The sequence below is a fragment of the Babylonia areolata genome, chromosome 22 (assembly GCF_041734735.1).
Source record: "Babylonia areolata isolate BAREFJ2019XMU chromosome 22, ASM4173473v1, whole genome shotgun sequence".
In the NCBI taxonomy this organism is placed as follows: Eukaryota; Metazoa; Mollusca; class Gastropoda; order Neogastropoda; family Buccinidae; genus Babylonia; species Babylonia areolata.
In genome coordinates this window covers 6,866,143-6,880,293 of record NC_134897.1, presented here as the reverse complement: position 1 = coordinate 6,880,293, position 14,151 = coordinate 6,866,143, and the positions used below count along the sequence as shown (strand labels likewise).

The 14,151-nt window shown below is 40.2% G+C and overlaps 1 protein-coding gene across 1 annotated transcript in view; it reads right to left on the bottom strand.

Annotated features, from left to right (window-relative positions):
- Positions 1 to 14,151, bottom strand: part of LOC143296904 (G kinase-anchoring protein 1-like) — a 30,748-nt gene that overhangs the window by 6,435 nt on the left and 10,162 nt on the right. Inside the window, exons 5-8 of the mRNA XM_076608901.1 lie at positions 9,975 to 10,111; positions 5,869 to 5,970; positions 3,179 to 3,242; positions 2,104 to 2,174 (exon numbers count right to left, since the gene is read on the bottom strand). Coding sequence (XP_076465016.1) covers positions 2,104 to 2,174; positions 3,179 to 3,242; positions 5,869 to 5,970; positions 9,975 to 10,111 — 374 coding nt within the window. The remainder of the gene's footprint in view (positions 1 to 2,103; positions 2,175 to 3,178; positions 3,243 to 5,868; positions 5,971 to 9,974; positions 10,112 to 14,151) is intronic.

The window sequence follows — 14,151 nt, the reverse complement described above, 5'->3', positions numbered from 1 at the left end:
TGATCATTTACAGATCTACACAGATGGCTCACTATTAGACAATGGCCAAGCAGGTTCAGCTTTTGTTATACCAGAACTGAAAACGGAAAGATCATACTATATTGGTAAAAATCGTTCAATATTCACTGCTGAACTTATTGCTGTTCTTATGGCTCTAAATCATATTCTTGATCTTCCAATTTGCCTTCTACAAGTCTTGTTTTGCGTTGATTCCAAATCTGTATTATGTGCTTTAAACTCACCAAATTGTAAGAACAAATCTAAAATCATACTAGAAATCAGCCACATTTTACATCTTTTAAGCTTGAAAGGAACACATATTACGTTTTTCTGGGTTCCTTCACATCTTGGTATTCTCTACAATGAATGGGCTGACAGGGCTGCAAGAAAAGGTGCAAAGAACGAACAGGGAACCATAGAACTTTATGTGCCTCTATCTGTACAAGAGGGTTATCGAATACTAGAAAAAACATCGTGGAACAAAGTCAGAGAATTATACCAAGAAAACGGCAAAGCTTTAAACCATAGTGTAATTAATGGTCAACAACCGGGAACTATCAATCAGTCAAATACATACAGTAATTCAATAAGATTAAGGCAGATTCATACATTATCAAACAGGATAAAACTGAACGCTTTTGTAACAAAGTTCAGCAAAGATGTCAGATGCATATGTGGAGAACATATTTCTAGCAACCATGTAATATTCGAATGTCAGAATCTAAAATGTTTTTTGCCAGACTTCACCAAAAGTTCTTTTGAATGTGTTATTAACAATTCCAATATGTTATTTGTTATTGCAGACGGTTTGCTGCATAGTCCTATAGGACATTTGTTATAGATGTTATATTTGTTTGATGTTGGCGTTTATAACGTTTCCATTTTTCCTAGCGTTGTCTCTCCCTATTCACCCTCCACACATACACACACTTTTACCCCTCCCCCTCTCACAGCCCCTACCCCCACGGTTTTTTTTTTTTTTTTTTTTTTTTTTTTTTTTTTTTTTTTTCCCCGTCTAATATCACTTCAAGTGGAAAGACGTTAAACTGAAGACAACAACACACACCAAAACCCCCACTGATGCTAAAGAAGACATGGTGATTTGCATGCAAACAAACTTTGTATTTTTCTGTAGATATGCCTATGCTTTTTTTATGTCACTTTTCCTTTTTTTTTTTTTTTTTTTTTTTAAAGCAAATGTGTCACTAATGTCTCTTTTACAGATAAGAAGTATTCTATTATTTTTTAATCATGTCCTGCAAAAGGACCCAGCCATTTTTCTACCTTCCTTCTGAAATGAAACTCAGACAGACATCTGGTGCCAATGAAGACATTCACAACAACAATTAACAAAAAATGTGGGGAAAATGTTTTCCTTCTTGCCCACAGATGCCTATAATTCACTTGATTATTGTATTGTATTGTATTGTATTGTATTGTATAGTTCAGTATCATCTTGTTACAACAGATTTCTCTGTGTGAAATTCGGGCTGCTCTCCCCGGGGCAAGTGTGTCACCACAGTGCAGCACCACCCTCTTTATTTTCCCGCTTTGCATTTGTTTCACCATCAAAGAGAATTTTCTGCAGAATTTTTGCCGGGGACAATACTTTTGCAGCTATGGTGGGTTTTTTTGTTTTGTTTTTTTAACCTGCCTTAAGTGCATGCTGCACATGAGATCTCAGTTAATCGACACATCCGAATGACTGGCACCCAGACCACCACTCAGTCTAGTGGTAGAGGGAGTAACTAGCGGAGTGCATTACCACTTTGCCACTGCTCCATTACAACAGCAGAGGAGCATTCTGTGGCAGTCGTGAGCAGTTTTAGTTTCAAGGTGTCATGGCGTGTGGACAGATCCATATGTGCTACACATCTGCTGGAAAAAAAAAAGGGGGAGAAAAAAAAAAGAAGCAATTCCTCTATCTTCACATAAACCCAACGCTCTGATCGGGTCTTGACAGCCTATGCTGGGTTCGTGTAAAAAAAACCAAAACATAACATCAGCATGATTTAAAAAAAATTTTTTTTTTTTTTTTAATATTATAAAAAAGGAACAATTGTGATGGGGAGAGACTGGGGGTCACCTGTGTGCTTCCCTCACCTGTTCAGTCAGGTGCAACTTGTCTGTGGTCAGTTCCTCCACCTCTTCCAGTATGGAGCTCTTCTCCTTCACTGTGTCACACACACACACACACACACACACAGCCACACAAACATACATACCCAGCCAGCCAACCACACACACACCCACAAACATCCACTCACCAATACACACCCACCAACACACACCCACAACCACATCCCCAAACACACCACCCAGCCAAACCCACACGCAAATGTGTCAGTGCTGCTTCTCCTATTCAGCTCAGACATTAGCCGGCTTACTTTAAAGTATCAACTTGTGAGAACAATATTCCTGGAAACATTTCAAATCACTGCTTTCCCATCTCTTCCCCATCTTTGGTACATGACCACATCTGCTTAAAACACTCCATTTCCTATGGCACACACACATCTGCTTACAACACTCCTTTCCCATTTCCTATGGCACACACACACATCTGCTTATAACATAACACTGTCTCCATACATGCATATGCTTCAAACACTCCTTTCCCATTTCCTATGGCACACACACATCTGCTTACAACACTCCTTTCCCATTTCCTATGGCACACACACATCTGCTTATAACACTCCTTTCCCATTTCCTATGGCACACACTCATCTGCTTCAAACACTCCTTACCCATTTTCTATGGCACACACACATCTGCTTGTAACATAACACTGTCTCCATACATGCATACATCTGCTTCAAACACTCCTTTCCCATTTCCTATAGCACAGACATCTGCTTCAAACACTCCTTTCCCATTTCCTATAGCATAGACATCTGCTTAAAACACTCTCCCCCCAACACCCTTATCTCCAATGGTACATACATATGATTCAAGCACGCCTTCCCAATCCCATACGGTACATGCACACATCGGCTTAAAACACTCTGTCTCCACAAACATTTATATACATCTGAAGGGCGGAAAAAAAAAAAAAAGAAAAAAAAAAAAAAAAAAGACAAAAAAAAAAGAAGAAAAAAAAGAAGAAAAAAAAAAGAAGAAAAAAAAGAAAAAAAAAAGACAAAAAAAGACCAGGCTTGTTGGCAAACACACTTACTTTCTCCTGTTGCCAAAATTTTTGCCAAAGTAGCGTTTCGTCCCTTCACAGTCTTCAACTCTTTCTGTTCCATCAAAAAAAGAAAAAACATGAAGCAACATACTTTCAGATTTGTAGCATGTCACCAGTGCTCACTGGCATGTTTTCTTCATGGCAGACTCTTCCTAAAATGACACAAGTACATTGGTAGGCTTTTATTATAATATTTTTTTTGGACAACAAGGAGAGATATATATTGTTCTGGATTTCTTACCAATAACCAGGCACTTGCACATTGGTAGGTTTTAAAACTGTAATTTTAGGACAAGGTGATAATTTTTCCCCCTCAATTTCTTACCAGGTTGCTTCGTTAATTGTAAAATCAGTTTTGACACCCATATGCATAGGTACAACTCATTCATGTTTATGTGAAACTGAGGTCAGTGTCCCATGTCAACACAACTGAAACAATAGTAATGCTTCTCACGCATCTTGCGTTCTTTGTATTGTATTATTCATTTTGTCACAACAGATTTCTCTGTGTGAAAATGGAGCTGCTCTCCTCAGCGAGTGTGTCTCTCTACAGTGCATCACCCCCCGTATTTTGTTTCTGCCTGCAAGTGCATTTCTTTTACAATCATTAGTATCAGTGTTTTTTTCCTACACAATGCTGCCTGGGACAACCATTTTGTTGTGGGTTCTTTTAGTTACATGTGCTTGTTACACGCCTCGGTTTATTGTCTCATCCGACCACCACTCAAGGTCTAGTGGGAGGGGAGGTGGGGGAGAGAATACTGGTGAGTTTGCAATTCAGAGAGTGGTGGAGGGCATGGGTGGAGGAGAGTGGTGGAGGACATGGGTGGAGGAGAGTGGTGGAGGAGAGTGGTGGAGGACATGGGTGGAGGAGAGTGGTGGAGGAGAGTGGTGAAGGACATGGGTGGAGGAGAGTGGTGGAGGAGAGTGGTGGAGGACATGGGTGGAGGAGAGTGGTGGAGGAGAGTGGTGAAGGACATGGGTGGAGGAGAGTGGTGGAGGACATGGGTGGAGGAGAGTGGTGGAGGACATGGGTGGAGGAGAGTGGTGGAGGAGAGTGGTGGAGGACATGGGTGGAGGAGAGTGGTGGCATCTTCACTGGTGCTGGAAGAACATCAGCAGGTCATGAGATAGGTAACAGGTATGACAGGATTCAATCCCTTTCACTCTGATTCTTTCACATTCAAGGCCATGTGCTCAAGCATGACCACGGTGCCCAAGTCTAAAAACTGCTCCTACGATGGTGTGATTGTAAGCAATAGAAACCAGCTGCTCTCAGTCAGGAATGAACAAATCTACAGAAAACAGAACTCTTGAGTCAGAAATGAACAAATCTACAGAAAACAGAACTCTTGAGTCAGAAATGAACAAATCTACAGAAAACAGAACTCTTTGAGTCAGCAATGAACAAATCTACAGAAAACAGAACTCTTGAGTCAGAAATGAACAAATCTACAGAAAACAGAACTCTTGAGTCAGAAATGAACAAATTCACAGAAAACAGAACTCTTGAGTCAGAAATGAACAAATTCACAGAAAACAGAACTCTTGAGTCAGAAATGAACAAATCTACAGAAAACAGAACTCTTGAGTCAGAAATGAACAAATTCATAGAAAACAGAGAAAAGACAGGAGTGGATTTTCAGCTTTCCCTCAACCAGACACAACCATCATGAGGTGAAATGATGAGGCTTACAATCCAGCTGCACTTTGCCACAGCTTCCTGCCATTCATCCAGATCATACACATTTCTGTCCATCCACTTTCACTACATAGTTCCTTGCTTCAGACTTGGATTGCGGTTTTCTGCTGGTGGCGCTGATGCCATTTGTTGCTGACATACAACACAGGATTATACTTTCAATTACATGTTCCCTTTTCTTTTTCAACTGCTCCATACCAGTACTTCAGGTTTTACGGACTTAACAAGGGTTGCAGATACCCATTCAAGATAAACATTTATAACAATAATAATAATAACAATGATAACTGGACATTTACCAGCGCTTTCCTCATTGCACAAAGTGCTTTACAATCAACACAGACACGCATACGAAACATACTCAGTCTTCAACTCACAATCATGCACAATAAATATGTATATATATGCGCATACAAATTCATACGTACGATACAAACACACATACATACATCTGACGCACTCACAATACAGTGTTACAACTATACCTACTCAACACCATGCTGAAACAGCACCTCAAACCCTGATGACTGGCAAACACCGGATCAGACGTCAAAAGTCTAACCAATTCTGTCATGGCATCCCTTTATATTCAAAGAACTCTGAGACATAAAAATATAAAGCATGAACTTTTGTTACGCTGACTTCAAGAAATCATTCTAGAAAAAAAGAAAGAAAAAGACGACTGTTTGGCAAATGCATTTCTGCAGTCCATCAGGAGACTTGATTTCAAGTAGCCGGATGGATTATCTTTCCATGGAATCAATCATTATAGAAATGTGTATAATAAAACTATGTCTATAACAAAACTGGCAGGCCAAAACAGCCTATGCAATGAATCCATCCAAAACACCCCCATCACCCCTTTCAAATTATCTCTGTCGTGTACACACCCATCCACCCCACCCCCGTCCTCCCAACACACAGCCTACACCACAACACAGAACAAGAACTGAAACACTATCAGTTGAAAACTCACGCCTTGTGCCTCCAGACGGGACTCTAGCTCTTTGATCTTCTCCTTTAGCTTCTCAATCTGGTCTTGGTACTTGGACTGCATGGCACTTTCATGGGCATAGGCCTGCAGCAACAACACAACTCCTATCAACATATATCATGTGTGTGTGTGTGTGTGTGTGTGTGTGTGTGTGTGTGTGCGCGCGCGTGCGCGTGCGTGTTAATGCTTGGTATTATGAATGTGTGGATGTTAATGATTGTTTAAGTTCACTGTTTGGTTGGGTTGACTGTGTTGTTCGCATAGGATGGTTTTGGACATTTTAACATGTATTCCTTATAAGCATTATTGTATGAAAGACACAATAGAAATAAACTATTATTATCATTATATCACTTGTCTGCAGTAGCCATACAACACATCACACTGAACACAGAAACCATACAACGCATCACACTGTACACAGAAACCACACATCACACATTGTACACAGAAACCATACGACACATCACACCTTGTACACAGAAACCATACGACACATCACACCTTGTACACAGAAACCACACAACACAACACATCACATCACACCCTGTCTGCGACAACCACACAACACATCACATCCTGTCTGTCTGCAACAACCAGTGACCACACATCACGTCACACCCTGTCTGCAACAACCAGTGACCACACATCACGTCACACCCTGTCTGCAACAACCACACATCACATCACACCCTGTCTGCAACAACCACACATCACATCACACCCTGTCTGCAACAACCAGTGACCACACAACACATCACACCCTGTCTGCAACAACCAGTGACCACACATCACATCACACCCTGTCTGTCTGCAACAACAAGTGACCACACATCACATCACACCCTGTCTGCAACAACCAGTGACCACACAACACATCACACCCTGTCTGCAACAACCAGTGACCACACATCATATCACACCCTGTCTGCGACAACCAGTGACCACACAACACATCACACCCTGTCTGCGACAACCAGTGACCACACAACACATCACACCCTGTCTGTCTGCAACAACCAGTGACCACACATCATATCACACCCTGTCTGCAACAACCACATATCACATCACATCACATCCTGTCTGCAACAACCAGTGACCACACATCACATCACACCCTGTCTGCAACAACCACATATCACATCACATCACATCCTGTCTGCAACAACCAGTGACCACACATCATATCACACCCTGTCTGCAACAACCACATATCACATCACATCACATCCTGTCTGCAACAACCAGTGACCACACATCACATCACACCCTGTCTGCAACAACCAGTGACCACACATCACATCACACCCTGTCTGCAACAACCAGTGACCACACATCATATCACACCCTGTCTGCAACAACCACATATCACATCACATCACATCCTGTCTGCAACAACCAGTGACCACACATCACATCACACCCTGTCTGCAACAACCACATATCACATCACATCACATCCTGTCTGCAACAACCAGTGACCACACATCATATCACACCCTGTCTGCAACAACCACATATCACATCACATCACATCCTGTCTGCAACAACCAGTGACCACACATCACGTCACACCCTGTCTGCAACAACCAGTGACCACACAACACATCACACCCTGTCTGTCTGCAACAACCAGTGACCACACATCACATCCTGTCTGTCTGCAACAACCAGTGACCACACAACACATCACATCCTGTCTGTCTGCAACAACCAGTGACCACACATCACATCCTGTCTGTCTGCAACAACCAGTGACCACACAACACATCACACCCTGTCTGTCTGCAACAACCAGTGACCACACATCACGTCACACCCTGTCTGCAACAACCAGTGACCACACATCACGTCACACCCTGTCTGCAACAACCAGTGACCACACATCACATCACACCCTGTCTGCAACAACCAGTGACCACACAACACATCACACCCTGTCTGTCTGCAACAACCAGTGACCACACATCACATCCTGTCTGTCTGCAACAACCAGTGACCACACATCACATCCTGTCTGTCTGCAACAACCAGTGACCACACATCACATCACACCCTGTCTGCAACAACCAGTGACCACACATCACATCACACCCTGTCTGTCTGCAACAACCAGTGACCACACATCACGTCACACCCTGTCTGCAACAACCAGTGACCACACATCACATCACACCCTGTACACAAAAAGCACACGGGAGCAAGGAAAAACCCAGACCAATGTAATCTCTCCAAGAACACTAAAATTTAGTACCAGTAGTTTTGGCCATCAACACAGAAACAGAAGACTGAAACCTTTGTATGAATGGGAAAGCAGTATTTGGAGTGAAAAAAGGAACAAAACAAAAAGAGTGTGAAAAAAAGGAAAAAAAAAGCCTTTTTTTTAAAAACTGAGTGAATAAGGCAAGTGAAGCATACAAATCCAGGTTTCATTCTTGAATTTTCAGGCTTAGAAGACAGGTTATGCTTTAGATATCTTTACTCTCTCTTAACTTCAAGACACATCTAAACGCCATGATATGATTTCCTGAACATCAACTCACACACAATTTCTCCACCATTTGGTTGATTAAACATATGTCATAAGATAAAAAGAGAAAAACATCATCATACACACAGGCAGGCACTCCAGGGAATGCATGCAACTGAGGCAAAAACAAAACAACAACAAAAACAAACTGTACATAGTTATACCACTTTCCTCCTATCTTAACTGTGTACAGTCCTGCTTGCCTCAAACAAAGCTTTCTGCGTAAAACTGGAGGCTGAGATATGTGCAGAACTTGACAGGAATGTGCGCAATGACAAAAACAACCACCACACATTATTTCCTAACCTGAGGTTTCATTACTTTATTTAGGAGAAATCGGTCACAGTCTGGTTTTGAGTTATTAAGTATAAAGCAATGTTTTCAGAACAGTGTAATTTCCCCTGCACCTTAGGTCCTGTGCCTTGCGTAGAACTGCGCTTGACTGGTGAATACAATAAGTAACAGAACAAGCAGTAATACATAACAAAAAATATTTTACTTCACACTCAGAATGTATATCTATATGTAAAAAATCAACAGTTTCAGTTTCACTTTCTCAAGGAGGCGTCACTGCGTTCGGACAAATCCATACACGCTACACCACATCTGTTGAGCAGATGCCTGACCAGCAGCATAACCCAACGCGCTTAGTCAGGCCTTGAGTGCATGCTTACATATTTGTGTACCTATGAAAGTGGATTTCATTTTATGTAATTTCGCCAGAGGACAACACTCTCGTTGCCATGGGTTCTTTTTCAGTGCGCCAAGTGCGTGCTGCACACGTGACCTCGGTTTATCGTCTCATCCGAAAGACTAGACACTCAGTTTGATTTTCCAGTCAAACTTAGGAGAAAGGGCGAGAGCGGGATTCGAACCCACACCCTCACGGACTCTCTGTATTGGCAGCTGAGCGTCTTAACCATTCTGCCACCTTCCTCCTATCAAAAAATCAACAACAATGTAGTAACAGAACAAGCAGACATACATAGCAAAAACTATTTTACTTCACACTCAGAATGTATATCTATAGGTAAAAAATCAACAACAATGTAGTAACAGAACAAGCAGACATACATAGCAAAAAATATTTCACTTCACACTCAGAATGTATATCTATAGGTAAAAAATCAACAACAATGTAGTAACAGAACAAGCAGACATACATAACAAAAAATATTTCACTTCACACTCAGAATGTATATCTATAGGTAAAAAATCAACAACAATGTAGTAACAGAACAAGCAGACATACATAGCAAAAAATATTTTACTTCACACTCAGAATGTATATCTATATGTAAAAAATCAACAACAATGTTCTTTTCAACTGATAAATCAATAAACAAGCAAAAAAAAAACCCCCCAAAACACAACAACAACCAAAATACAAAACAAACACAAAATCAAAAACAGACAAAAAACCAACAAACCTGCTATCACATTGGGGGGACAGGGGGAGGAGTTGGGAGGGTGGTGTGGAGGGGTGAGGAATGACAACACTGCCCATGGCCCAGGAAAAGGGACCAGCACTACCAATGAGACATGCAGAAATCACCTTCTGATACTGCTCCTGTATGCGTTCTTTCTGCAGTATTTTGCTGGCATCCGATGTCACGCTTTCAAAGTAGCTGGTGTCTTGACAGGTGATGGGAACCCGAGTGTGGACAGGCGGAGGTGCAGGGTCTTCGTTTTCTGTTCAACAGACAAACATTCACTGAAGTTATGTGGTGCAGGGTCTTCGTTTTCTGTTCAACAGACACACACACACTGAAGCTAAGAGGTGCAGGGTCTTCGTTTTCTGTTCAACAAACACACACTGAAGTTATGTGGTGCAGGGTCTTCGTTTTCTGTTCAACAGACACACACACACTGAAGCTAAGAGGTGCAGGGTCTTCGTTTTCTGTTCAACAAACACACACTGAAGTTATGTGGTGCAGGGCCTTCATTTTCTGTTCAACAGACACACACACACTGAAGTTATGTGGTGCAGGGTCTTCGTTTTCTGTTCAACAGACACACACACACTGAAGTTATGTGGTGCAGGGTCTTCGTTTTCTGTTCAACAGACACACACACACTGAAGCTAAGAGGTGCAGGGTCATCGTTTTCTGTTCAACAGACACACACACACTGAAGTTATGTGGTGCAGGGCCTTCGTTTTCTGTTCAACAGACACACACACACTGAAGTTATGTGGTGCAGGGTCTTTGTTTTCTGTTCAACAGACACACACACACTGAAGTTATGTGGTGCAGGGTCTTCGTTTTCTGTTCAACAGACACAAACACACTGAAGCTAAGAGTGCAGGGTCTTCGTTTTCTGTTCAACAGACAAAAACACACTGAAGCTAAGAGTGCAGAGTCTTTGTTTTCTGTTCAACAGACACACATACACTTAAGTGGTGCAGTCTTCCTTTTCTGTTCAACAGACAAACATTCACTGAAGTTGAGAGGTGTAGGGTCTTCACTTTCTGTTCAACAGACAAACACTTAACCCTTTCACTGCCAGAAAAATAACATTTAAGTGAAATATATTTGCCAGGGTTTTTTCCACAAAAAAGGGTATATATTTAAAAAAAATTCTGTGCTCTTTGTTTATGGAGAAAGGCCCATAAAAGTATATATTTTCTGCAAGGTAAATGAATCAAGAATATATATTTATATATTTTCAGTGACATGCTGTTGTTTTGAAATCAGTGTTTTGCTTTTTGTCACATTTTCAACTTGTTCATTACAAACATTAGTCAGGTAATATGCACTAAAATATATTTTTCTGGACAAATGGATAATACCTACACACACAAATTATACTAGAACAACCACAATAAAGAAAAAAAGAAAAAAAAAGAGACACACAATGCACTGTGACTTCTCCAAGTGATATGGATGTGGGGCCACGCCCCCTCTGTCTCCACCCACCTCCTCTTCAACCCTCTCACACATGGTCACTTCATCCAGCTCTCATCAGATATGCGTTGGCTAAGTGCCAAGAAAATCGCTCACACTGTGTCCTGCTAAAAATTCGGTCACTTTCTGTCAACTGCTACAGCTGTACAGTCAGCATCACTCAGTGGTAGATGCATCTTGGCCAGTCTCTTCGTTGCTCCCTTTAGTTTCTATCAAATCATCCAACAAAAGTTCATCACTCTCTTCTCCTCTGAATCTACGCTTCAATTCTTTCTGAGCATCAGCTAAAGAAACCAATCTTGGTTGATGATCATGATCGCATGTCTTGAGCACAGTGTCTGACATTTTGTTGAGCGAGCGAGGAGAGGAGTCAGGCAAACACTGCGGCAGTAATCCAACAAAAACGTTCAAATAAAGGACTGCCTCATGACATAGATGGGGTTTCTAGCTATGAATAGGATCTAGAAAGATTCCCTTAGCTAAAGCTACCAGTATTTTTTTCAACGAACTCAATGCAAACCGGGGAAAAGTCAGAATATTTCGATGATGAGTTATCTCGTCATTGTAGCAGCAAAGCGTACATGCTTGTGCTGGCGATTTATCTGGTCATATAGGCAGCCCAGGGGTTAATTTAACTGCATGGTCTGAAAATGAAGAAATGTTTCTTCAAACGGTCATGGGACACAGAACTTTCATGTCTTATTTGTGGTGAAAAATATTTAAAACAATTATCTCCATCTATAAAATAATGATCTCTGTCTACCTATCTAATAATCAATATATATAATAACTCTGTCATACTTTTCCTGTGTATCATTTACAGACACATTTATAGACTTTTTAAACTTTCTGAAATAGAATGTGAGTGAGTGTATATATACATGTGTGTGTGTGTGTGTGTGTGTGTGTGCACGTGCGTGTGTGAGAGAGAGAGAGAGAGAGAGAGAGAGAATGAACGAACGTACGTTTTATTCAGATAAGGCCAGAGCCCCTTACTGAAGGGGGATTCATTGATAAATAATAATTAGACAATGACATGACAGAGTAAGTAGACAATTCAGATCAACCAAAAATTGTTAGCACAATATCAACCATATCACCCAAAATAGTCCACACAAATATTCAACAACATTCACGAGATAACTGTACTTAGTCTCTTCAATCCTTCATATATATATATATATGGCTAAGTTATGCAAAGTACATTCCTGTCTTGAAGACATGAGTAAATTGAACCTAAAATTAGACGGATCTCTATAATATTTCGGTTGAATAAGTTTTTGTCTAAGGTCACACAAAGCAGGGCAACATAACAAAAAATGCAGTTCATCTTCTTTACCCGAACTGCATAAACGGCATGTATACATGGGTTCATTTAGAATGCTATACCTGAAGCTATGAGAAGCAATACTAGAAATACCAAATCTAAATTTTGTCAGTGTACATTTTATATATATATATCTGTTCAGTCCTAACTCAATGTATGGCTCAATCACATGCGATGTTTTAAAAAGTCTAAACTGTGCGAATCTATCACTAGTTTGTATATGATCATGCCAATCTTGCCACCTGCAATCAATAATACGTTGTCTGAAACACTTTAAGAAACCTACAATATCTTCCACCCCTTGATTATCCCATACAAATGCAAAACCATATGTATTTAAACACTGACGAACACTCGTTGCCCAAGTCTTCTTACCATTATTATCTAAACTATATAATATTTTATATGCTTTAAATGGATATCTGTTTTCATTCATTCTAGTCAACTTTAGCCAATATTTAATACATTTGATATAAGAATTTAGATAAATAGGGTATCTCCCCAGTTCACCATAAACAAGATCATTTGGAGTTCGATTGTCTACATTAAGAAAACGTTTCAATGCAAACAAGTGCACTTTTTCTGTTACTATCCTATTTTCCAGTCCCCAGATTTCTGCTCCATACTGTAATATTGGCTGAACTTGCGAATCAAATAATCTAACAAAAACACTAAAAGAACTACAGTCTACTTTATAAAAAATGTGAAGAATCAAAATAACTGCTTTTTTTGCTTTATTAGCAATGTCTTGACATGCAAAGTTGAAACTGAGTCTTGTTGAAAAATAAATCCCAAGGTATTTATATGCATTTACGACAGTTATTCTTTCGCTTCCATATGACCATCTTTCATTTCTTGCCAAATACCCTCCCTTACGAAAAACAACAATATTTGTTTTATCCATATTTACCTTTAGCTGTAAATTAGTTGCAGCAGTGTATAAACTGTTAAGTTGTCGCTGTAAACCAACTGTTGTTATAGACAGCAGAATCATGTCATCAGCAAAAAGTAAAACAAACAGTTCAATCAAATCAAAAGTAACACCATGTTGACCATTTTGCATAATTTCTAACGCTAGTTCATTAATAAAAAGTGAAAACAAGACAGGGCTACAGACATCCCCTTGCTTAACCCCACGAATACAATTCACACAATCTGATAATTTTGCCCCTGATCTCACTCTCGCTTTCACTTCATTATACATACTTTTCACACAAAGATACAGCTTACCACTGGTTCCATTTTTCAACAAAACAGGCCATAAAAGTTTTCTGGAAATAGAATTGAAAGCCTTTTCAAAGTCAACAAAAGCAACATACAATTTTCTATTATTTGCAAACTGTTTTTGTATTGCGGCCATTAAAGTAAATATATGGTCAATAGTTGAATAACCTTTTTTAAAACCAGCTTGATATTCTCCAATTATGTTATTCTGAGTTATCCATTCTTGTAGTCTATTGTTAATAATGGAACTGTATAACTTACTACTAATATCACTT